At 34.9% G+C, this 22,081-nt stretch overlaps 3 protein-coding genes across 4 annotated transcripts; all 3 read right to left on the bottom strand.

Moving 5' to 3' along the window:
- Positions 1-6,273: 6,273 nt before the first annotated feature.
- Positions 6,274-11,418, bottom strand: LOC111375443 (leucine-rich repeat receptor-like serine/threonine-protein kinase At1g17230). 2 transcript variants are annotated; one of them, XM_022998271.1, is made up of 3 exons: positions 7,390-11,418; positions 6,916-7,296; positions 6,274-6,657 (listed from the first exon to the last, which is right to left on the bottom strand). In XM_022998271.1, exons 1-2 carry the CDS (start codon positions 10,298-10,300, stop codon positions 6,917-6,919), a joined length of 3,291 nt encoding a protein of 1,096 aa, XP_022854039.1. In that variant the 5' UTR covers positions 10,301-11,418; the 3' UTR covers positions 6,274-6,657; position 6,916. The 2 variants fall into 2 exon arrangements, with proteins under 2 accessions (XP_022854039.1, XP_022854038.1); XM_022998270.1 differs by having other exon boundaries at positions 6,274-6,668; positions 7,390-11,406.
- Positions 11,419-12,818: 1,400 nt separating this feature from the next.
- On the bottom strand, positions 12,819-14,568 carry LOC111375442 (probable glutathione S-transferase). Its single transcript, XM_022998269.1, has 2 exons — positions 14,135-14,568; positions 12,819-13,459 (listed from the first exon to the last, which is right to left on the bottom strand). Exons 1-2 carry the CDS (start codon positions 14,444-14,446, stop codon positions 13,112-13,114), a joined length of 660 nt encoding a protein of 219 aa, XP_022854037.1. The 5' UTR covers positions 14,447-14,568; the 3' UTR covers positions 12,819-13,111.
- A 1,000-nt stretch (positions 14,569-15,568) lies between these two features.
- On the bottom strand, positions 15,569-20,428 carry LOC111375441 (probable sugar phosphate/phosphate translocator At3g14410). The gene is made up of 7 exons (XM_022998268.1): positions 20,032-20,428; positions 18,506-18,613; positions 18,374-18,408; positions 17,897-18,009; positions 17,549-17,810; positions 17,193-17,461; positions 15,569-16,115 (listed from the first exon to the last, which is right to left on the bottom strand). Exons 1-7 carry the CDS (start codon positions 20,131-20,133, stop codon positions 15,994-15,996), a joined length of 1,011 nt encoding a protein of 336 aa, XP_022854036.1. The 5' UTR covers positions 20,134-20,428; the 3' UTR covers positions 15,569-15,993.
- Between the last annotated feature and the right edge of the window lie 1,653 nt (positions 20,429-22,081).

The raw sequence follows: 22,081 nt of genomic DNA, 5'->3' as shown, positions 1-22,081 counted from the left end.
TGAAGAAGCCTCACTGCGTGCTTGTTTTGTGCGGCATAGGCGGTGATGATTGTAGAGGAGATGACACTGAATGTAATGCACAAAACATGGGTTCCACTGGGTGAAGAAATCGCATCGTCTCCTTTGCCAGAAAATAGGTTGATGCGTAATGAAGGGGCTGGAGTGAAGCCAGTGAAGAGAAATGTGTTTGGACGTTCTTTACCTTGCCTTTTGATTATAAAAATCCCATTTTCTTTGATTTAACGGTGCATTTTAACAGAGGGTGGACGGAAGGACGTTTTGCGCAATAAAAGGCAAAGGTAAGGGTCAAATTGTTAAAAAATGAAAGGTAAGGACTTCCACAAAAATCTTGAAGGGTAAGGACATTTTGTACCAATTACTATTAATTTTTACTTAAAATTAGAATTTTAGTTAGGAATAATTAGGATTTTTTGCAGATTCCGGATTTTTAGCTTGTTTAAAGATTAGATATAGGTTTCTTAATTGGATGGTTGTGGACACATCTAAGAGATTAACTATGATACATTTCAAAACTAAGAAACAAGGCTTAAAATTTCAAAATCAGATTTTAATTAAATATTTTATTAATTAAATATATTAATGTCACAATTTCTGTACCATTTGGTCATAAACGAACGAATTAATTAATCTCGAATTATTTTTCGTTTACAAATCAAAAATTTTATAGACCACATTTTATTTATCGATCACAAATTTTATAAATCAAAACTCAAATTTTTAGGTCACATATTATTTATTGGTTACAATTTATCTATTTTATATTGTTTATTAGTCACAATCAACTAGTGGTGGCAATGCTCAGCTCGACCCTTAATCTCACGAGCTCGGCTTGCACTCGTGGCTTGTTTTCAATGAGTTGAGTTTGGGCTCGGCTCGTTGATTTTGGGCGAGCTCAGCTCGGCCCACGAGCTCGTGGCTCATCCGAACTCGTAGGCTGAGTCGAGTTTTGGCTCGTGGGCTGGTCCTTTTTTTTTTAAATAGAGAAAAACATAAATAATGTAATAAAAATACTTTTTAAAAAATAAAAATTGTTAAAAAAATACAAATAATTTAAAGAAAACACTTTTTTATTTTTTTTATTTATATCATATTGTAATATTTTTTATAAAGTATAAAATATTTATATAATGAAGACGAATTATTTTTTGAAATACATTTACAAAAAATATATTTTTGTATTTCTTTTTAAAATAGATAAAATGTAAACCCTCCTTCTTTATCCGAACTTGGGACCGGCTACATCAATTTTAAGTATGTGGAGTTAAAAATTGTACACGAACAACTTGTTGTAACATGTATAATTTTTTAAATAAAATTAAATTTAAAGATTAAAAAATAAGGAAATTTTGATTGATATAATTAAATCAAATATCACTTACTTGACGACATGCAATTTCAGCGTATTTATTTTATAGTAAAAAATGAGCGTCCTGATAATCCTTCACGCACATTAACACTTTCAAAACATCTTCTTTTAGTCGGCTCCAAATATCGGCCAAAACCCTTTTACCTGCACTAAAAGTAGACTCCGAAGTAACAATGTTGATCGAAGGTGTCAGCATATCTTTCGCAATTACAGAAACAATTGGCCAATGTCTTTCATACTTTCGTCAAAATTCAATTACTTATTCTGAACTTTTTTTAATTATTCTATCTGTTGGCATATTATGATTGAAGTAATCAATTAATTCAGTAGGCATCGCATTTTTGAGTTTCGGTCGATATTTGATGAGATACAAATGTAGACGACATGACACTAGATGAACACATTACAGTTGCATCATATCTAAATGTATTAATACCTTGAAATAAATTCATTATTTCGGCATTATCTTCTTCAATTTCATCTGAAAAAGTAGGTGCAGAGGGTACCCGACTAACATTCGCACCCATTCTTTCCACATAATGTTTACTTTAAATTCTTATTAGTATTAGGTGTATCAAATATTAAGACTTTATTGATTTTATCAATTACGTATTTAGTTCCCGAAATATTATATCGGGGGTCCATTGTGCATGCTAAAGGAAATAATATAGGCAATTCTTCTCAATATTTTCTAAACTTTAAGTCCATAACAATTATAATTTCACTAAAAGTAGGATCATTTTTATATTTATGGAATGTTCTTGCAATTATATAAAGGCGTTCAAGCACCATACAGTTTGTGGGATAATAAACGTCGGATAAAATTTTTGTAGTCTCATAAAAAAATTTCAAAAATCGTTTAACTTTTAAAGCTAAAACCCAATCGGATTCATTTAACATACCATCGTCATCACTTCTAATGTGTCTATTGTTATGAAAATCAGTTATTAAATTTTCGAAACATTCACATGACTTTAATAGCAAGTATGTAGAATTTCATCTATGTTCTACATCGCTAACAAATGTTTTAGCAGTCATCATCCCTAGTTCGGCACAAAAATCTTCAAATGCTTACTTTCTACTAGGAGAGATCATAATATATACTAATGCATTCGTAATCATTTGAAGTTCATTTATATGTTTTAAGTCATCTAATTAATCAATCTAATATCCATATTCACGGTTAATCAACAAGTTTTCGATCAAATTAGTTCTCAACGTCTACAGACTTAACGAGATTATAATTTCAGTCAATAAATTGTTGGTTTTAGACAAATGTTTTAGCAGTCATCATCCCTAGTTCGGCACAAAAATCTTCAAATGCTTACTTTCTACTAGGAGAGATCGTAATATATACTAATGCATTCGTAATCATTTGAAGTTCATTTATATGTTTTAAGTCATCTTACACAATTAAATTCAAAATATGACACACACAACGAATATGAAACAAATACCCACCAAAATCAGGTTGAAGTGTCCTACACAATTTATCGACAACTACTTTATTAACACTAGCATTATCAAAAGTAAAAGGCCGAATTTTAGTCTTGCAATTATATTCTCTAACAACACTGATAATAACATTCTATATATTATTAACATTGTGAGGAAACTCAATAATTCTAAAAACAATATTTTTTTTGCATGTACCAAAGTGGGACTATATAGTGTGCGATTGCAGCTATATATGTTTTTTTATTAACCTCTTCCCATATATCAGAAGTTAAAGATATAACATCTTCATATTGTTGTAAAGCCATAATTAATTATTTTTTTGAATTATTGAAATATTGTATTGTATCGGCACGAAAAGTGTTTTGACTTACCCCAACGACCTTGGTTGCAGATATCTTTCATGAACGAGACGAAGTGTTGGTTGTCTGCAATAGCCAGAGGCAATTCAGTGGCGACAACAAATTTCACCATTTTGGTTCGAGTATTGTCCACTGAATACACCCACGTGGATAGGGATGAAGTCGTAGAATCGGCACATGAATTGCCAAATTGCAATTGTGTTTGATTAGTTGGAAAAAGTCCATGTCTGACCGCACATACTTTGTAGGACGATTGAGATGTGTGATACCAATTTCTTTTGTCATGCCAATCTTTGTTGGCAGTATTTACATACTGCTTTAGATTTTGCAAGGCCATCGACGACTTTTCCCGTTGAAATCAACTGAAAGTGATCCAAACATTTTGCTTGTTTTTTGACCCGTCGCTTTCCTCTTGCATTTGGGATGTTTAATTCGACATCTTCGTCCTCATGTTCCACTTCGGGAACGTTAATATCATCCAAATCAATTGAATTGTGGCTTCTCTAACCGTGAATGTGAATATCTTCAAGTATAGGTATGTCATTTAGACCGACAAATTCATTTGAAAATTGATTTTGTGACGTCCTAGGCGATTCGCCATGATGTGGCCACATCCCGTATTGAATAAGCTCTCAACAAATGAGTGTTGATCCATTGGTTTGATTGTTTATGATGAAATTCAAATATAATAACTAGAAAAATATAAATGTAGTGAGATTGTAAGAATTGAGATTTAGATTAATTGAAATTGTAACTAATAAATTGTAAAAATTGAATCGATATTGTATATTTTGCAGCACAAGAGAGTACAAACTCGATAATTGATATAATAAAATAGAGTTGAGAGAGTTGAAATAGTGATTGAGTAATTGATATGAAAAAAATGGGAGTTAAGGTATTTACAATAGAAGGGAAAAAATAAAAAATAAAAAATTTCAATGACCGTTTTGATCACTATAAATAACGAGTCATGAGCTGAGCGGCTCGTGGCTCGTTTCAACGAGCCCACGAGCGACTCGTCTTCAAGGCGAGCCGACTCCCAACGAGGCCGCTTGGCTCACGCTCATGATTTTACGAGCTCGAGCCGTCCATGAACCCTATTTCGACGAGTCGAGCGATCGAGCTGACGAGCGGCTTGACCCTTTCAACATCCCTACAATCAACTATCACTAAAACTTGTGTTCACCACTTTACCACTACCTCCAGTCACACCATCGCCAAAACCACCACCATCACTTCTCGACAGCAACATTGCCATATCAAACAAATCAACACCCATCATTTTTAACTACAAAAGCACTATTGCCACCGCCAAATCCACCACCACTAGGTCTATCGTTAGATCCAACAAAACCCATCCCAACAACAAAGATCTGCCACCACCGCTACTAATAAAAACCACAGACACCACCAAATCTAACAGAATCGTCGCCGCCACCCAACCACCCTTAGAACCATGGTGATTATCGCGACAAACACTGCACAGTGACATGCGGATTAGTGCTTCATAGGAAAGCATGGTAGAGCCAAAATCGACGATAGAGAGAAAAGCGACAAAATGTTGTTGCTATGGAGACGCTCTTTCTCTGATGGCGGCGTCATCGTAGCAGGGCTCTCACAGTGCCGCCGAGATGGGTAGTTTATTGCCTGAGAAGAGATCAAAATGGTAAGAGAGAGAGAGAGAGAATGATTTGGAGATGGGTCGATTTAATTAGTAATATTTATTTACTACAATATTAAATATTCATTATAATCTGAATTTTAAAATATTAAACTTGAAATATGATTTAAGAAATGCAAACTTTAAAAATAGGCACCGTGTAATTTCCACTAAAGTATTCTAATTAATCAATCTAATATCCATATTCACGGTTAATCAACAAGTTTTCGATCAAATTAGTTCTCAACGTCTACAGACTTAACGAAATTATAATTTCAGTCAATAAATTGTTGGTTTTAATTAAAAAGTAATTTGATTAATGTTGACTAGTAGGCATGTTTGGAAATTGTTTATAAACGCTTCACATCTCTCTCTTTTTTTAACCATATTTCTTTCATCTAAAGCCTTGTTTGCCACACCAAAATCATATTCAACACAACACACATTCTGTAAGACTCGTAATTTTTTCCTACTTTGTAACTCCACAATCTTAAAAACACAAATTACTTGAAAACATAATTTATTAAAAGTGGACCGGCTAATTCGACTCGAGAACGAGCAAACCAGATATAGGTCCGATTAGATTGCTCTAATTGGTACATTAAACAATTAAATCGGTCAAGAATCAGTTGAACTGCTCCATAAACGTTCAAATCGGATGGTTTTATAAGAAATCGGAACCAATTCAAAGGTGAATCAATTTGTTACATAGCAAAGAGAAAAAAAAAAAATTTTTGTTTAATATGCAAGGAAAGTGATTCAAAACTAGGCCCTTGTAATGAAATATTGCATCCTCCACCATTTTGGCAACTAGTTAACTTGTGACAACTTTCAGAGAAAAGACACACACACAGAGAGAAAAATTGTTGTCTTTTATTCTAAAAAAATGTTTTTAAATTGCAATCTAACAATAATCCATCAGTTGAACCATGATCCGGTTACCCAACGATTTTTCCGGGTCAATGAATGGGTCGGATCTGAAAACTAAGCTTGAAAAATTATGTGTCAAACAAACTTTTAGATTGAAATTAATGTACCTCAAATGTCTTCGCCAAGAAAAAAGATGAAATTTTTACAAACGGAATGTCATTGTGAAAAAAAAAAACCTGATTTGATTTGATTTTTATTTTCTTTACATTCGGTTTCAATTTAATTTGTTCCTTTTGATAATACATTAATATTTAAAGTTTTAATGCATACATAATTCTGAATATATACGCTAGCATAAATTTTAACCTAAAATTTGTTAAAGAATTTGTAATAATAATTTTAATTTTTCATTAATATTATACATTATAATTAAGTAATTTAAATATCAACAAATGGAACATTATCAATTTATATTTATAAACAAAAACAAGATGTTAAATATAAACATATAATATTTTATGATTCTAATTAAACGTACCTAAAAAATAATACACCTTAATTCATTAATACATTATACGTCATAAAAAATATCATTTTAATCCCAGCCAAACATGATCTACATTGTTCTATTCCATCTGATCTCTAGAAACTTGTTTAAACTATATCGTCTAAAAACTTAAACTAGACTAAACACATCATTGGAAAACAATAATGACAAAAATGTTTATTTCTGAATGAATGGGGTAATTATGATAAGCCTTTTTATTACAAATAGTCTAAAAGTAAGGTGATTTGACTCTGCTTCCAGCTTCTTATCAGGCAGGGCAGGCTTCCAAGAGGAGAGTTTCTTGGTGCATTATCCAACAAGGAAGAAGAATAAATAAAATTGTGAAAGCCCCTTCTCTTCTAATGACACCCTAAAGCTGCACAAAACCTGGAAATTGAAAATCAATCATCCCAAAATAACGAATTACCTATATATCGTGCTTCTTAAGATATCGTGGATGATACTCGATAGTATTAAAGTAAAAGAGAGTAAAATTTATTGTGCTGTCGTATGAACTTCATCCATGGAACTGACTGTCATGGCTGGTTCACTTCATACGAGCTCATAGACATAGTTGCATGGATATATAGAGAAACGAACGAAATTTAAGAGGACAGAGAGCATATTGTAGTACCTTAACTGAACTCATCTTCCTCCAAGGGAGTTTCTGATGTTGGAGATGTTAATGAATCACTTGCTGACTCTCTGGCGTCGATCAGCATTGCAATGACTTCATGCATGGTAGGCCTGTTGAGTGGGGATGTGTTGGTGCAGAACAATGCGATTTTAAGAACTAAAGACATTTCTCTGATTGTCCTTTTCTCGTTAAGATCAATCCGTTGATCATATATGTCAGATGATACTAATTTAGAAATTGATCTTCTCGTCCAGGTTACTAGGTCGCCACCCTGATCAAGGGATTGGACAGGGGACCTTCCAGTGATCAGTTCTAACAAAACTACCCCGAAACTATAGATATCACATTTCTCTGTCACTTTCATTGTGTAAGCATATTCTGAAACAAGAAAAACGAACGTCAATTAATCATTATAATTTTTCAGATAGTGAAAGAAAGATTTTATCAGAATCTTGTAAATAATATTCTTACCAGGGGCAATGTAGCCATATGAACCGGCAACAGCAGACATTGATTTTGAGGAGGAGAAGTCGATCAACTTTGCCAAGCCAAAATCTCCAACATGTGCCTCGAAATATTCATCAAGCAAAATGTTGTTCGATTTAATATCGCGATGAATGATTTGAGGTTTACAGTCATTGTGAAGATAGCATAACCCCTCTGCAGCACCAAGAGCAATTTTATATCGGGCATTCCAATCAAGCATACAATCTGTCTCCTTCCCATGAAGTACTTCTCCAAGACTTCCATTTGCCATGTATTCGTATAAGATAAGATTGTTGTCCTGATGGTAGCAAAATCCGTAGAGTTTCACAATATTTTTGTGCCTAATCTTTCCCAAAGTCGAAATTTCAGCACAAAAACTGTTGTCTGAGCTGGCTCCTTCTCCTCTGGATTTCAACTTTTTAACCGCAATCACTTCACCATTGGTCATTACAGCCTTGTAGACAGTGCCACAGGCTCCCTGTCCTATGACAGCACTGTCTGAAAAATTCCCCGTGGCTTCAACAAGGTCCATATATGTGAAATCTTCATTAGGAAAGTAATAGCCATCCAATACATCCGGTTTCGGTTGATCTTCAAGTGAAACGAAAGAAGGTTTACGGTGCCTTATAGCCCAACAAACACTCACAATAAAAGTTAATGAGATCAGGCCGATAGTAAGTGAAACAATGCTGACTATTTTTTCTTTGGAACCTTTTTTCAACCAACTAGGATTTGGAGCAGATGTAGGGGCTGAAAATGAATGGCAATGATTTGAACCTAATATACATAATCCATTGTTCCCTGCAAAATTGCTGGAATCCATCCTCTGGAAAACCGGAGTGTTTGGCACTGTTCCCACCAGATTATTATTAGAAAGATTGCATACATTTAGGCTCATTAGCGCTCCTATTGAACCAGGAATTTCACCAACAAGCTGGTTGTCATTCAAGTAAAGTGATTCTAGCATCTGCAGATTACCCAAATTACCCGGGATTGATCCACTGAGATTGTTATGACTGATATTGAGAGCAATCTGAAGAGAAGTTAATCTACCTAGCTCCACTGGAATGTTCCCCGAGAAGAAATTTCCACCCATTTGCAATTCTGTCAATCTAGCTAGTCCCCCTAAAGTTCCCGGTACTGGTCCCGTGAAAGTGTTATCTGATAGTTTCAGCAATTCCAGATTCACTAGCACGCCAAGCTTTCCTGGAATAGAGCCACTAAACCAGTTCCTGCTAAGATCAAGCCTCTGGAGCTTTAAACAATTTCCCAATTCTTGAGGAATGCTTCCAAAGAACCTGTTGGACGATACATTGAATGCAGCGAGCTTTACAAGTTTCCCAATCTCGGGAGGGATTTGGCCGATGAAATGGTTATTCGACAATAACAGCCTCTCTAAGGTCGTAAAATTTCCCACTTCCGAAGGTATCAATCCTGAGAATCGGTTTTGATAGAGCTCAAGAGCTGAAAGGTTCTGAAGTTTTGTGAATTCAATAGAAAGACTTCCTGTAAAAAGGTTATCACCCAGCATTAGATGCTCGAGAGATTTGCAAGTTTTTAAGCCACGAGGAATGTTCCCGGACAACTTGTTTGATCCCAGGCTAAGAAAAACCAATTTCTGAAACCTGCATATTTTTTTAGGTATCCTGCCCACAAGATTATTCATGGACATGTCAAGGATAATGAGGTTGCTATTAGCCCCAATAAATGGAGGGATGATACCTTCAAACATATTGTCGAAAAGTTGAAAACTCTCAAGGAACCTGAGATTTTGAAACTCAATAGGAATTGAGCCGGTCAAGTTATTTATGGACAAATCTAGATTCTTAAGCTGCTTCAACTTTCCAAGCTCCTTGGGGATATTTCCCTGGAGGAGGTTCTCGAAAAGATGAAGCAAACGGAGATTAGAAATTCGACCCAAGTCATTTGGAATAACTCCTGTCAATCGATTTTCTGAAAGATCAATCTCGATAGCATTTGAACAATTCCCAAGTTCTGGTGGGATCGTTCCATTCAATTGATTTGTGTACATGTACAATCTTTTCAGCTGAGACAACTTCCCAATTTCTTTGGGAATGCTTCCTGTGAATGAATTTGCATGCACTGCAAGTAATTCCAAGCTAGTGAAATTACCTATTTGAGAAGGAATTTCACCCGTAAATTGATTTTTCCAAAGAATCAAGCTGGTGAGATTCTTCAGTTTTTGCAGCTCAATAGGAAAAGGACCCTCTAGCTTATTTTCTGCCAAGCCTAGAACTTCCAAATTCTCACATTCAGTGATTTCAGCAGGAAGAGGACCGGATAAATAATTTCGACCTGCCCTGATAATCCTAAGAGTTTTCAGTTTGCCAATGGAAGAAGGAATTATTCCGGTTAGATTGTTACTATAAATGACAAGCTCCTCGAGTAAACTTAGATTGCCAATTTCGTCAGGGATTTCCCCAAATAAATAGTTCTCACACAGATAAAGCTCTCTGAGGGAAGTAACATTGCAGATTTGGGTAGGAAATTCTCCATGGAATCTGTTTGTGCAAAGGTCTAAAGTTTCTAGATTACGAAAACAATTAAAATCATCAGGAATTGGACCGGAAATGAAGTTTTTCGATATATTCACCATGACTAAGTAAGGCAGTTTACAAATGATCGAAGATAACGAACCAGACAAACTGAGGCCATCAAGACGAATCGAAGTTACCTTAAAATCAGCTAAACACCCTATACCCGTCCAATTGCAAGGATTTGAATCTGAAGAACTCCAGCTTTGAAGGTTATGATAAGGGTCTTTAAGGGAATTTTTGAACTCCAAGAGAATATTTCCCTCTTCATTTAATGATTGAACAAAGACAATTAGGCAACAAAAATGTAATGCAAAAATCAATTGCTTTTGGATTTCCATTTATGAAGAACCAAGACAAGTAGGACTCAAACAACAACAACTAAGTCTTGTGTCCCTTTAAATTCGAGGTCGTGTTTTCAATTGAATATGGCCATGATTCTGCTGTGTATTGTTGGAAGAAGAAACATTTAAGGCATGGCTAGGACAACTATAACGAAGTGAAACGACATAAACTGTCCCAATAATGTAGAGTTACTTACATATACAGGACAATCATCAAGAAATTTCTCCAGTTGCTAACATATTCAGAAATTCATAGCCAGATGTGCTTCAGACTGGGATAAAGAAAAAATTCTGATGATCCTGAGAAGTCACAAAGCATATATTTCAATACAAGTTCAAGAAAACTACGACAGAAAATTGGGATTTTATTTTTGAGCCAATGAAAGCATGGAAAGCAAATAATCATATAAAAGAGCAATAAAAGAAGAAAAAGGGAAGTGATAAGGATGAGAGAGAGAGAGGGTGTGACTGATTGACAAGGCAGGAAGCTGGAGATGAACCGTGAAAGTCACAATCCAAATCAGAAAGAATTAAAGAGTCAACCATTACTTTACAGTGAATGTGCATGTGCGTGTATGCAAATTCTAACTGCACTACCCATTTTCTTCTTCTGGTTCATCATTTCTTCTGTTATTGGTTGAATTTTTGATGGAATAATCTGTTGCTTTATACTATGTATGTTGATAAATAGAGACAAAGATTAAGATTGGACATGAAAATACTAGGATTACAATCTTTTCCATGGCTTCTGAGCCTTAAAACATGGGATGCAAATTGACAAATGGAATTGTACAACATTAATTGGTTTTTTTTGCTTTTCTTTTCTTCTGCAAATGGTCTAAAACGTCATGATTTTCATGTAGACAGTTAGTAGGTGAGTTCCTTAGTGGATGGATGAATTGGAATTCTCTTTATTGGGATCTGCCTACTTTGGTGACTTTGATGTATATTGGGTTGGGCAAACTTGGACGATGTTACATCAACGGTAATACTTGGATATATCTTACTAGGTTTTAGTTTTCTAATGACCAGATAATTCTGAAAAAGTTTGATCAAGTAGTTATATATGTTTATCAATTTGAATTTATAGTGATATTTTTCAACATCATTGTGGACTCCAGAAAAATAATCATATAAGTTTTGGCAGCCTCTTGATAACATTTGGAGCAATCGATTTCGCTTTGATGGTCAAGTCAATTTACTAATTATGAAGACAGCACCTCTGCATAAATTTGCTCAAAAATGCTAAAATAATATATTCTTGCACCAAAAAGATATAAAAATAAATGCAACTCTCCAGTCAAGTCTATTTAAGAATTATTTTTCGACCGGTTGTTTCATTCACTGTCGAAACATTTCAACACAATCAAATTTAGATCTTAATATCTTAAATTAGGTTAATCACTTATGATTTAAAAATTAACAAATTATAATAAACTTGTTTAAAAATTAAGATCCATAAATAATAATGGTTTAGAATCTCAACTCATATAAGGGCTTGAAGTTAGGAAGTTGAAGAACAACTGCTATGGTAAGAGCTACCACAATGTGCACCCCAGCACCAAGGTAGAGCACGAGGCCGAACTTGTGAACCATGGAAGCTATGCCTTCTCTCCTTAAGAAGAGTTGAAAATGAGTCAAGTCTCAAACCTTAGAAACCTAGCTCAGAATCTCCCAATAAAAGTCCGACCTCATCAGACATCACCTCGACAATTGTTGAAGCCATGTAAAGTAGACGATCCAAACAAGTAAAAATGAACATCGTTGACCCAAGAAAAATATTGCGGTTGTGATACATGTACATCTTCACTTATCGATGTGTTTACCAACAAATGATGTGGCAAGATTTGAATGGGTCAAAATCTCATCGGCCAAACAAAAAGAAAAAACTCTCCCACTTTTTTTTTTGACACCTCATCATTCTGTACAAGATTATGTAAATGGTGATATATAACAATCATTTTCCAAAATGTTATAACTTAAAACATGCAATAGGGGCAAGGTAAACAATGGCCAGAGGCTGATCACTATTAGTTGATAAGATGAAGTCGTGCACATGGTCAAGCCCATTAAAAGAGATGAAGTCGGGTTGTGTTGCCAAAACAATGAGGTTGGGCTCCATGCTGATAATTAGGGAAGACCAGAGATGTTGCGCAACGGCAACACAAAGCAGAATGTACTAGCACGGCATAGCTGATTCTAAAAATCTAGGGAAGTGGCAGTGGTATGTCCAACATGCAATTCAATATGATAGTCACTTAATGTGACAAATGCACTACCTGAGCATGTCTGTTCACCTCGACCTCCATATATTGACAATTCATCTCATTCCATTCAAAAGCTTACCATAGCTATAGTACACACTTGACCACTGAAGTAGTCAGACTCCACCTTCTTCCGGTGGTCGAGCTCACTAATTAGGTCCAGTTTTGCAAGTCTTCTGCTAGAAAAAGGTTATAGCAGTTGACCTTAAAGTGAAAACCAAGTTTCTCAATCCCCTAAAGTGCAAAGAATATATAGAATGAGGCAAATAATGCAACCACATATCATCAAATGAGGATTTCTCTCTGATGAGACTACATTCTAAAGTTTATCATACTGCAACAATTCCATAAGTGGTTTTGTTAAGCGGCTAGAAGAAAGAACCCTCGCTGATTGGATCTTACAAGAGCTGCTCCCACAAGTAAAAACATCATAGTCCACAACATTCAGCAGACAGTTAATGGGCTTTACAATCAAAGGATTTTTCCAGACACCATAGAAAATGCCAAAAACTAAATAAAGAGTTTTTCTGGACTTTTATATATACTAATCCGTTACCCCATATCTCTTCTTCATTATATCAATAAATTCATAGATCTTGTGAGGATCAGCCAGGGATTTGGAAACACTCTCTATTTCCATGCACCTCTTGCCCCATGCAATCAGCTTAGGACAGTATTGCTCAATGCTGAAATTGCCACAAATCTCATAGGCATAAAACCAGCAGTAGTACGGGATGAAAGCCACGTCTACAAACCCAAAGATTTCACCACCAAAGTAGGGCTTGTTTCCCAATTCTTCTTCCAACACCTCGAGGCACTCTATTAACTCTTTCTTGCCTGATTCTTTTTCTTCTCCCGTTGTTGTCCATAATTTTCTTCCAGCCCAAAATATCTGCATTTACACGAAGCATTGAAAACTCACAATTTTATATGGTAACTTGTATGATTTCCGGATGTTATGTAAATTCCATTTTATACTGTTTTACAACAGATCATACGAATCATCTATGGATTGGTAATAGCACTTTTGGAATAATTAGGGGGAGAGATAACTTAGCACATTGTTCTTTACAAGTAAAAATTTGTTCTTTTCATCTATTTCAGGAACTTCCAAGTCTCGACTTCTAGTTCTCCCTTAACTTATTTCATTTATCCTACGAAGGAGTTTGCCTAAACTTATACAAAAGTAGATCAGTAATTTTTTATTTTATTTTATTTTTTTTAAGAACATAATAAAATGTTAATTTATTTTGCAATAGGCGGCTAGTGTGGAAAATATGTAGCTTACTTATTTTATAGATTGACCAACAAAGTATATTAAATATCTTTACTGATTTAACAATATTACAGCTTCCTAACCCCTAATATCATCAAATAATTACAATAATAATCTTATCAATATATTTATCAGAATTTAACAATTAACAAAGCCTACTTTTCTAGCATAACTTACTTTCTAGAAACAGACTTAAAAGCAAAAAAATATGCTCTCAACTGATGACAATAAAACAGTAACTAAATTAGAAAGAAATAACACTGAATGAAGAAGAAAATATGTGGATTGTACCTTGTCAACATAATAAGCCCAGAATCGAGCTTGAGCTCTCTGGTTAGGATCAGAAGGCAACAATGGCCTATCCTTCCAGACCTCATCTATGTACTGCACAATTATGAGCGATTCACAAATGGGTTTTCCATTGTGAATCAAAACAGGAATTTTCTTATAAACTGGGTTCATCTCAAGTAGAAGCGGACTCTTGTTCCGCAAGTTCTCCTCCCTGTATTCATATGGAATACCCTTCTCCGCTAGGGCAATTCTAACCCTCATTCCAAACATACTTATGTATGTGTCCAAAAGAACAACCTCGCCATTCGCCATTGTTATGAAAATTAAGGTTCGGACTGGGAACACGTTGTATAAATGAATAAGAAGATAAGATATGGTGCTGTCAATTTTTCTGGGGTTTATTGGGAAAGGCCTCGAATCTTTAATGCCTGTACTTTGGGTTTAATTAGCAAGGTCAAAACATTCTCTCTCTAATCTTTTACTATAATTCAATTTTTCCCGCAACCTTTTTCTCTTTACATTCTTACCATCAACTTTTAATCAATTAGCACAATCAGTCCCTATTGAGGACTCATTCAAAAATAAATAATAAAAATAAAAATCGATCACCCTTAAACTAAATGAAAAAGAAAAAAATAATTATATAAAGCACAATCTTTTTACGTTGGAGACCCTGCCACCACCTCCACTTTGGCTCCCAAACTCTACGACCCACCATCGCCACTATCAACCACCCAACCTCAGCAAGTCGTTAGCACCCCACCATCCTAGCCTACAGCTCTAGGCCCAAACCCTCATTTATGCCCTCGCGACTATCTCCTGCCCTTCAACTCCATTTTTGCAAGTTCTTTTAACTATGTTTGACTGTCTTACCACTAAAATTTTGACACCTCACTATAATTTGGAGGTATTAATATTTTATTGATGGGATTATCAATTGGAACAACACATCTAGACTCCAGTGTTGCACCCCAACACCCAAGCAATCGATGACATATATTAAAAAATAACAACAAAATCTTCAAGAGGTAAAAATATTCCAAATAGAGGAAATACAAATTGTTCTTTCTCCTCTTTCTCAACTCTGCAGTCTCTATTTTAAGTCAATATTTTCATGCCAAAAAAACCACCAATCCTTAATGTAGAGAAGGTTGAACATTAGCGTTCCACTGAATTGGAGATTGGAAAGGGTTAAATTATATTTTCCATATTCATTTGGTTTAACGGCAACATTGTCTTTTTACGGGGCTAACTGAGCTTTTGGATTACGGACGAAAGACGAATTGCACTGATTAATGAAAGCTTCTGTTTGAGTGTAAGAATGCCAAGAAAAAAGGGTAGGGAAAAAGATGCAACTGAGGTCAAACATCGGGGACAAAATGTGTAACTCACCCAAGAAAATAAGAGAACCTTCAACTGAAATGATTCCTTCGAAAAAAAAATGCAATGAGGTTAAACTACTGCAACTGCATTATACAGGTGTTCACAGAACTCTGTTCATCATGAGAACTCAAATGCTATAGCAAATCCTCAGCAGGAATTTAATCCAATAATTGTTTCAAATACACATTTCAATTATAAGAATTCCTTATAGTCTGAAGACGCAAACTCTGTGTGTGAAAATTAGAGGTATCAATCTCAACATTACAAGTGCTGAGGTTTTTCATATCTTTCACAGCCACATAATACCAAAATGGAACCACCACACAGAATCAGAAAAGATCTCAGAGATTACTGCACAGAATCAGAGTACCACTTGTCTGAATCACCACCACCCCCAGCGAGTGAGGAAGAGAACTTGAGGAAATAAAGTTACAGTACACACCAAGGTAGTGTGTGAAACTGCTGGTTATACAGCTTTACTTATTTGAAGTTTGAGATGAAACTAGTGGGAGTGATTCAACAGGCTGGTCTGAACTCACAGCTCGAGAAGCTTCCTTTTTCAACTTGTGGTTATTGTATGCAGCCACCCCTATAATAGCTGCATTAAGAGAGAGAGTCTTAATTAATACATCAATGTGCACTATTCTCTTTTGAGAAGTTACCATAAATTCTTTTGCTCATTTCTCAAGTACAAAACCAATCAAAGCTCCAAAATACTGCTAAATTAAGCAAATATATAGGATAATATGAATGACAAAAGTCAAGTTACCATAAATTCTTTTGGTCATTTCTCAAGTATAAAACCAATCAAAGCTCCAAAATACTGCTAAATTAAGCAAATATATAGGATAATATGAATGACAAAGTGTTAAGCATAACATTCACACACATATGAAGGCAATGAAACTATGCAGCAAGATTGGTTTGCCAACAAAGGTCTCCAAGATAGAATCAAAAAATAGTTCAATTAACTGGGCATATCACTGGAATTCTAAAGCTGGGGAGAGGTGGACTACCAATTGTCAGAATAAAGAGATTACAATAGTAGGCTAATTGTACAATTTTAGATAATTTTTTGCATTATTTATATTCTTTTCAATTGAAATTCCTGAATAGAAAGCATACAATCACCACCCCTAAATTCCCCTCATAAAATCTTGGAGGTAAGGCTACCACGTCCCACTTTGTCGTACCGAATATTTCAATATATGTACGAGGCACGAGACAACGCCAATTTCCTACTTGGAGTTAGGAAAGGAGGCCTATAAACAACTCTCACCTACGCCTAACTGATTTTCTCCAGGAAAAAAGAAAGAAGATAAAATGAACAAATTATAATTTCTCAAGCCAATACAGCACACCAAACTCTTCCATCCAAAACGACTTCCAAGTTGTGTTGATATGTAGCTATATTTTTCCTTAGATTTCTTATCAATGATCAGCAACACCGGCTGCTTCACTAAAATTTGACTTGTGACAAGAACTGAAATTGCACGACATAAAAAATAATAATAAAAATAAAAATAGAGGAGTGTGGAAATAGAAACCTCAGATCAAAGCAAGGAAAACACCAGCTTTTTTTTTGAGGTAGACTAAGGGAAACATCACAATGCTACATTATTTACCAACTTTGGGATACTATAAAATAACACTTTGGAGAAACAGAGATACTTGCCAATTGCATAACCAAACAGATTGATAAGTGTCAGTTTTGTATCTGCAAAAAGAATGGCTGATAGTAGAACTACAACCCAATCCTTGACAACTCCTGCCACACGAATAGTCAAAGCACTTGTATGCGAGATGACGAGAAAAACTGAAAGATTGAGGGCAAAAGTACAAAGAGAATTAAGAGTCAGGACAAGAGGTTTGAAGTTCCAGGTCCCATGTGCATTCATCTTTGACTTCTCTAGAAAGATCCAGGGAATTAGGAGGCAAACAGCACTGCAAAATGAACCAAAATTTTAATATTTGAGCTCAAAATAGATTAATAGCATAGGTTCCAATACTTTAAAAGGATAAATTACATGCCTGCAGGGGCTAACATAGTACATCACAGATACAGGGTTCAATTTGAGACCCTTCCTTTTCACCAAAATCTCCATAAATATTAGCCTCAAAGCTTCTCCAACAACACCTCCCATTTGGTAGAAAACACCAACCCAGTTAATATTTATTTCCCCATATGAAGCTACCAGTACACCGAAACTAATCACTGACATTATAAGAAGCATCCTGCAGCTCATTATTTCAAGTCCAGCTGCTACACCAAGAATGAAAACAGCAACTGGCACTGAAATGGTCATCGAGAATGACATTAGTAACACAATGCTACAGAGATTAGGTATAACAACCAATAAAACAACTAGTAGTACTTACTGATTGCTTTCAACATTTGAGCAAATGCAACAGATATATAGAGGTAAGCAGTGTTTCCAAGCCAAAGAGTCATAGCAAACATAGCACCAATTGGGATGACTGAAGATATATATCTGCATATTCAGAATTCAACTCGGTAAAGTAATTCTTGTAATCATAATGATTAAAGAAAAAAAGTATAGGACCAAATCTAATGCAAGCAAACAAGTGGACATGTTGAAAAGTAACGAGGAAAAACAATAAAACCTCAAGCTTGAAACTCCTCTTTCATTTCCTTTCCTTTTGCTCAACCATAAACTCTTAAGATGTTTCTAGCATCACAAGAATTTTCTTTTTGTTTCATTTTCCAGAAAAGGGGGGAGATTGATGCATTCTATTATTGCACCAAAAAGGTCCAATCCACAGATGAAAACTTTATTAATTTTATACATGGTATATCATCTCACAGCTTTGAATATCAGACATAAGCGTACTCACATTTCCAAAGTCATCCCTTCTTCAACTTTCATAATCTGCAAAAAAATGCAAATAACAATATAGTACCAGCAATAATATCCATAAATAGCAATAGCCAAGAGATGACATTTGCCATCATTTGATCATAATTACCTTGAGAACTTTCGTAAGCATAAAACATAATACAGAGGAGAAGACCATGTGAAGTAGGGTCAATCCAAGAGGATATGGAAAATTAATTTCCTCTGACGACAGAACCCACTGCAATTTAATAGAATATTGAAGTAGATTAGCATGTGAATAAATTTTGCCATCAACTATCTTCCAGCAACATGCAAACTAATGGCCAGAAGCAAACAATATAGCAATGGCAATTGATTATTTTGATCATTTTAAACTTATTTTCCTCTTTTACACGAGGCAATGAAGAAAGAAGCAGAGACAAGGCAACTAGAATGGTTCTAAAGCTGAACCTCTAGCAACATCTTCCAGGCAAACAGAGAAGAATCTTTTGCACATGCACTCACATACATGCATCATTCCAAACATTAAAATGCTTCACTCAGATCGTGTATTACATACAGAGTAATTGTTCTACATAACAAATACTAAGCCAATGGTGCATAAAAGTTTAAAGGTCTCCAAAGACCAATTTAGGGGATGTAACCATGAAAGTAAAAATGAATAGAGGATCCCAGAGGCAATTAGAGAAAAAATGATTTCAGCAACAGACGAGACTGCAAAATGGCTAGAACTTGTTAATGCAAAGCATGATGTAATCACCAAAGAATATAGATGGTAAAAGTTATTTTGGATAGAAGTATACTGATATGACTATGAGTATCTATATTGCAGTGGAGGACATAAACACATCAAGGAAGGACCTTTCATCAAAAGGTAATGGGAAGAATAAAAGAAATGATGACAAACAGAAGAATCAATGCAGTCAAGCATTTCCTTAGCTAGTTTAACACATCACTATCTTATCCACACGTCTACAGAGAAGAATCCCATGGTGCACGAAAAATTATAAGTTTTTCCATTTTTTCTTGTACAAGGTACAACTTTACCTCACTCGCTAACAAAATCACATTTAGAATGAGGACAACATCAGTAAAATGTCAATTCCCAAAACTGTCAGGACATACTCCTTAGTTGCTGTTGAGTCAGCATGTCAATTTGTGGCTTTCCTAAAATCACCAAGTCAATCTCAATAACTAGTAGTTCTTATTTCTTAGTCAGTACTAATATCCTACATTAATGATTCGCTTAATTCCTTGGATTATCCTACTTTAACAGTTATGATCATCCATAGCTAATCATGTTCAAGTACTAATTGATAAAGTGACAAGGAAAATCTACTTATGAGTAGAATCAATTTAACCACATAATTTGATTTATCAAATATTAAGACATATCAGCACGCTGTGCCAGGGAAAATCCCAAATTCATGATGCCATAACAATTGACATTCGGACAACTTGCTAAACTGCCTCTTTTTAGGCTTAGTTTAGCTGGGTCAATAAATCCAACACTTAACACGAACTTTTCCTCCAATCTTATTATCGCAGAAAACTAAACAGATAGCAATAATAGCAATAACCAGCGTCATTGCAATACTTGAATACATTTAAAATGATAACTCTTTTGAAAGAAGCAATAAAAAACAACAAAAGTACCTTGTTGAAGAAGATCTGGCCACTAGAGAGCGCGATATAGAGCAAAATATAGGCGTAGGTTACGAACCCTTCTCCGACCCATTTACCATTTCGATTCGCCATTGCTAGCCAGAAAGTCAATTCACACGCAAATATTCAAAAATCCAACATGTAACTCAAAAATCAGATGATGAAAGGGTTTCTCCGAAACGGGAAGAGGGCGAAGTGTGCACTATGCTAGAAGAGCTGTGGCCATATTCTCCATTGAGGCTTGACTTGTAGAAGATATTTACATATAAAACCGACAATGGTCGCTTGTAAATGCAGTTTGCTGGAACGGGGCCAGAATCACTGAATCAGGAGCGAATGGTAGCGTGACGAAGCACATGTTCTTTACCTTCTCATTTTTGGCTTTTTGTCAAAATAAAAGATGAAGAAAAAATGAAAAAAAATAAAAATAAAATAAAAAACAAAAAGAGATTTTTAGAACATGTTCTACAAAATTATGCCAAACATATTTTTTATCTACAAATTTCATATAACTCACAACTAAACATTTTTTTTTTAAAATCCACGCGATGATTCCATTGGTGTCCTTCTAAGATTGGGAATATTTTAGGTCGTGGTTGGTTTGTCGTTTTCGGTCCATTTTCCATTTTCTGTTTTCGAAAACAAGGAAAACGCATTTGGTCCGTCGTTTTCGAAAACGTATTTTCGAAAACGAGTTAAAATTTATAATTGAAATCGCAAAATGACTTTTTATCGTTTTCAGCGTTTTCAGTTATAAATATCGAAAACGCTCAAAATGTGAAAAACAAACCGTTTTCGGGTAAAACTAAAAATCGTTTTGAAAATGAAAATGGAAAATGAAAATGAAACCAAGCTTTTGTTTGGTTCAATTAAAAATTTTGATTAAAATCTAAATTAAAGCTAACAATTATTTTAAATTACACATTTCACCAATGTATGATTTGAATAAAAAATATATTTTTTTTTATAAAAGTTCGTGAAATTGTAGTTGAAAAATTAAGGGTGCGTTCTCTTTGTTGTTTTCGGACCGTTTTCTGTTTTCAATTTTTCAAAACGGTGAAAACGAGTTTTTAAAAAAAAAATGTGCTGAAAAGACAAAATAATTTTTTTATGGTTTTGGATGTTTTCTGTGCAAAAAATTGAAAATGCGGAAAACGCTCCCATTTTCAAGTCTCCCGTCTCTCTTCTGGAAGTGATTGGATTCCTTCTTTTCCTTCGCCGGCTATGGATGCCCGTCTCTGTTGGCGGTCGAAGGGAGATAAGCTACAGTTCCTCACGACGTGGTTGATGGAGGCGACCTATTCATCGTTGAATCCGTTTGTCTGCAACGAGTTTGTTGTATCGAATTTCTACTGTAGATTTCGATTTTCCGTGTTGTTTGTTGTTATAATACCATGTATGGACGCATCTTGTTGAGCTTGATTGACTTGTGGGGTGTAATTAACATGGGCAGCAATTGGGTTGGTTGAATTTGGTAGAAAATTGTGCGTCAGTGGTTGTTTTTTAGACGGTAATTGGCTTGATTTTGCTATCATTTGGGGTTGTTGTTTGTGTAGGGTTGGTGGGGATTGTTGAGGAGATGGTGTTGGTGCAAAAATCCGATGGCGACGGTGGCCGAAAGTCGGGTAGTGGTCGGTTTGTGAGGTTGAAGACAGCAGCTCATGGTGGCTGGAGAAGAGAAAAGGACAATTTCGATTTCTAGAATATAACACGTTTTTTAATTTTCATGTTTTAAAAAATATTTTTTCAAAATGACAAAAATAACATATTTTCAACAATTTCAAAACAGATACTCAGAACACAAAACTCAAAATGAATTCAAAATTCAAATACAAAGAGAACAACCCCTAACCCGTTTGATTCTCATTTTTATGAAAATACATTTTGTTATCTCTTCTTTTTAACCACACATTATTTATTAAAATAATATTATATATTAATAAAAAAACTTTTCTTTATTTTGCATCTACATTTTCTCCATCAATCTACCATTTTAAAATTTATTTTTCTATAAAAATGAGTGTCAAATACCCTAAAAAAT

Source organism: Olea europaea, unplaced genomic scaffold, assembly GCF_002742605.1.
Source record: "Olea europaea var. sylvestris unplaced genomic scaffold, O_europaea_v1 scaffold1376, whole genome shotgun sequence".
Lineage (NCBI taxonomy): Eukaryota > Viridiplantae > Streptophyta > Magnoliopsida > Lamiales > Oleaceae > Olea > Olea europaea.
Note: the sequence above shows the minus strand (reverse complement) of the source record. Positions and strands in the feature narration are given on the sequence as shown.

Bases quoted from the DNA above. Each gene is read 5' to 3' on its own strand.
- LOC111375441 (XM_022998268.1), bottom strand. From the start codon at position 20,133: ATGGCGAATCGAAATGGTAAATGGGTCGGAGAAGGGTTCGTAACCTAC. The intron at 18,010-18,373 runs GTGAGTACGCTT...CTGAATATGCAG, and splicing joins GAAGGGATGACTTTGGAAAT to ATATATATCTTCAGTCATCC. The intron at 17,811-17,896 runs GTAAGTACTACT...TGACCATTTCAG, and splicing joins TCAAATGTTGAAAGCAATCA to TGCCAGTTGCTGTTTTCATT.
- LOC111375442 (XM_022998269.1), bottom strand. From the start codon at position 14,446: ATGGCGAATGGCGAGGTTGTTCTTTTGGACACATACATAAGTATGTTT. The intron at 13,460-14,134 runs GTACAATCCACA...GTGTAAATGCAG, and splicing joins GGGCTTATTATGTTGACAAG to ATATTTTGGGCTGGAAGAAA.
- LOC111375443 (XM_022998271.1), bottom strand. From the start codon at position 10,300: ATGGAAATCCAAAAGCAATTGATTTTTGCATTACATTTTTGTTGCCTA. The intron at 7,297-7,389 runs GTAAGAATATTA...TTCTTGTTTCAG, and splicing joins ATATGGCTACATTGCCCCTG to AATATGCTTACACAATGAAA.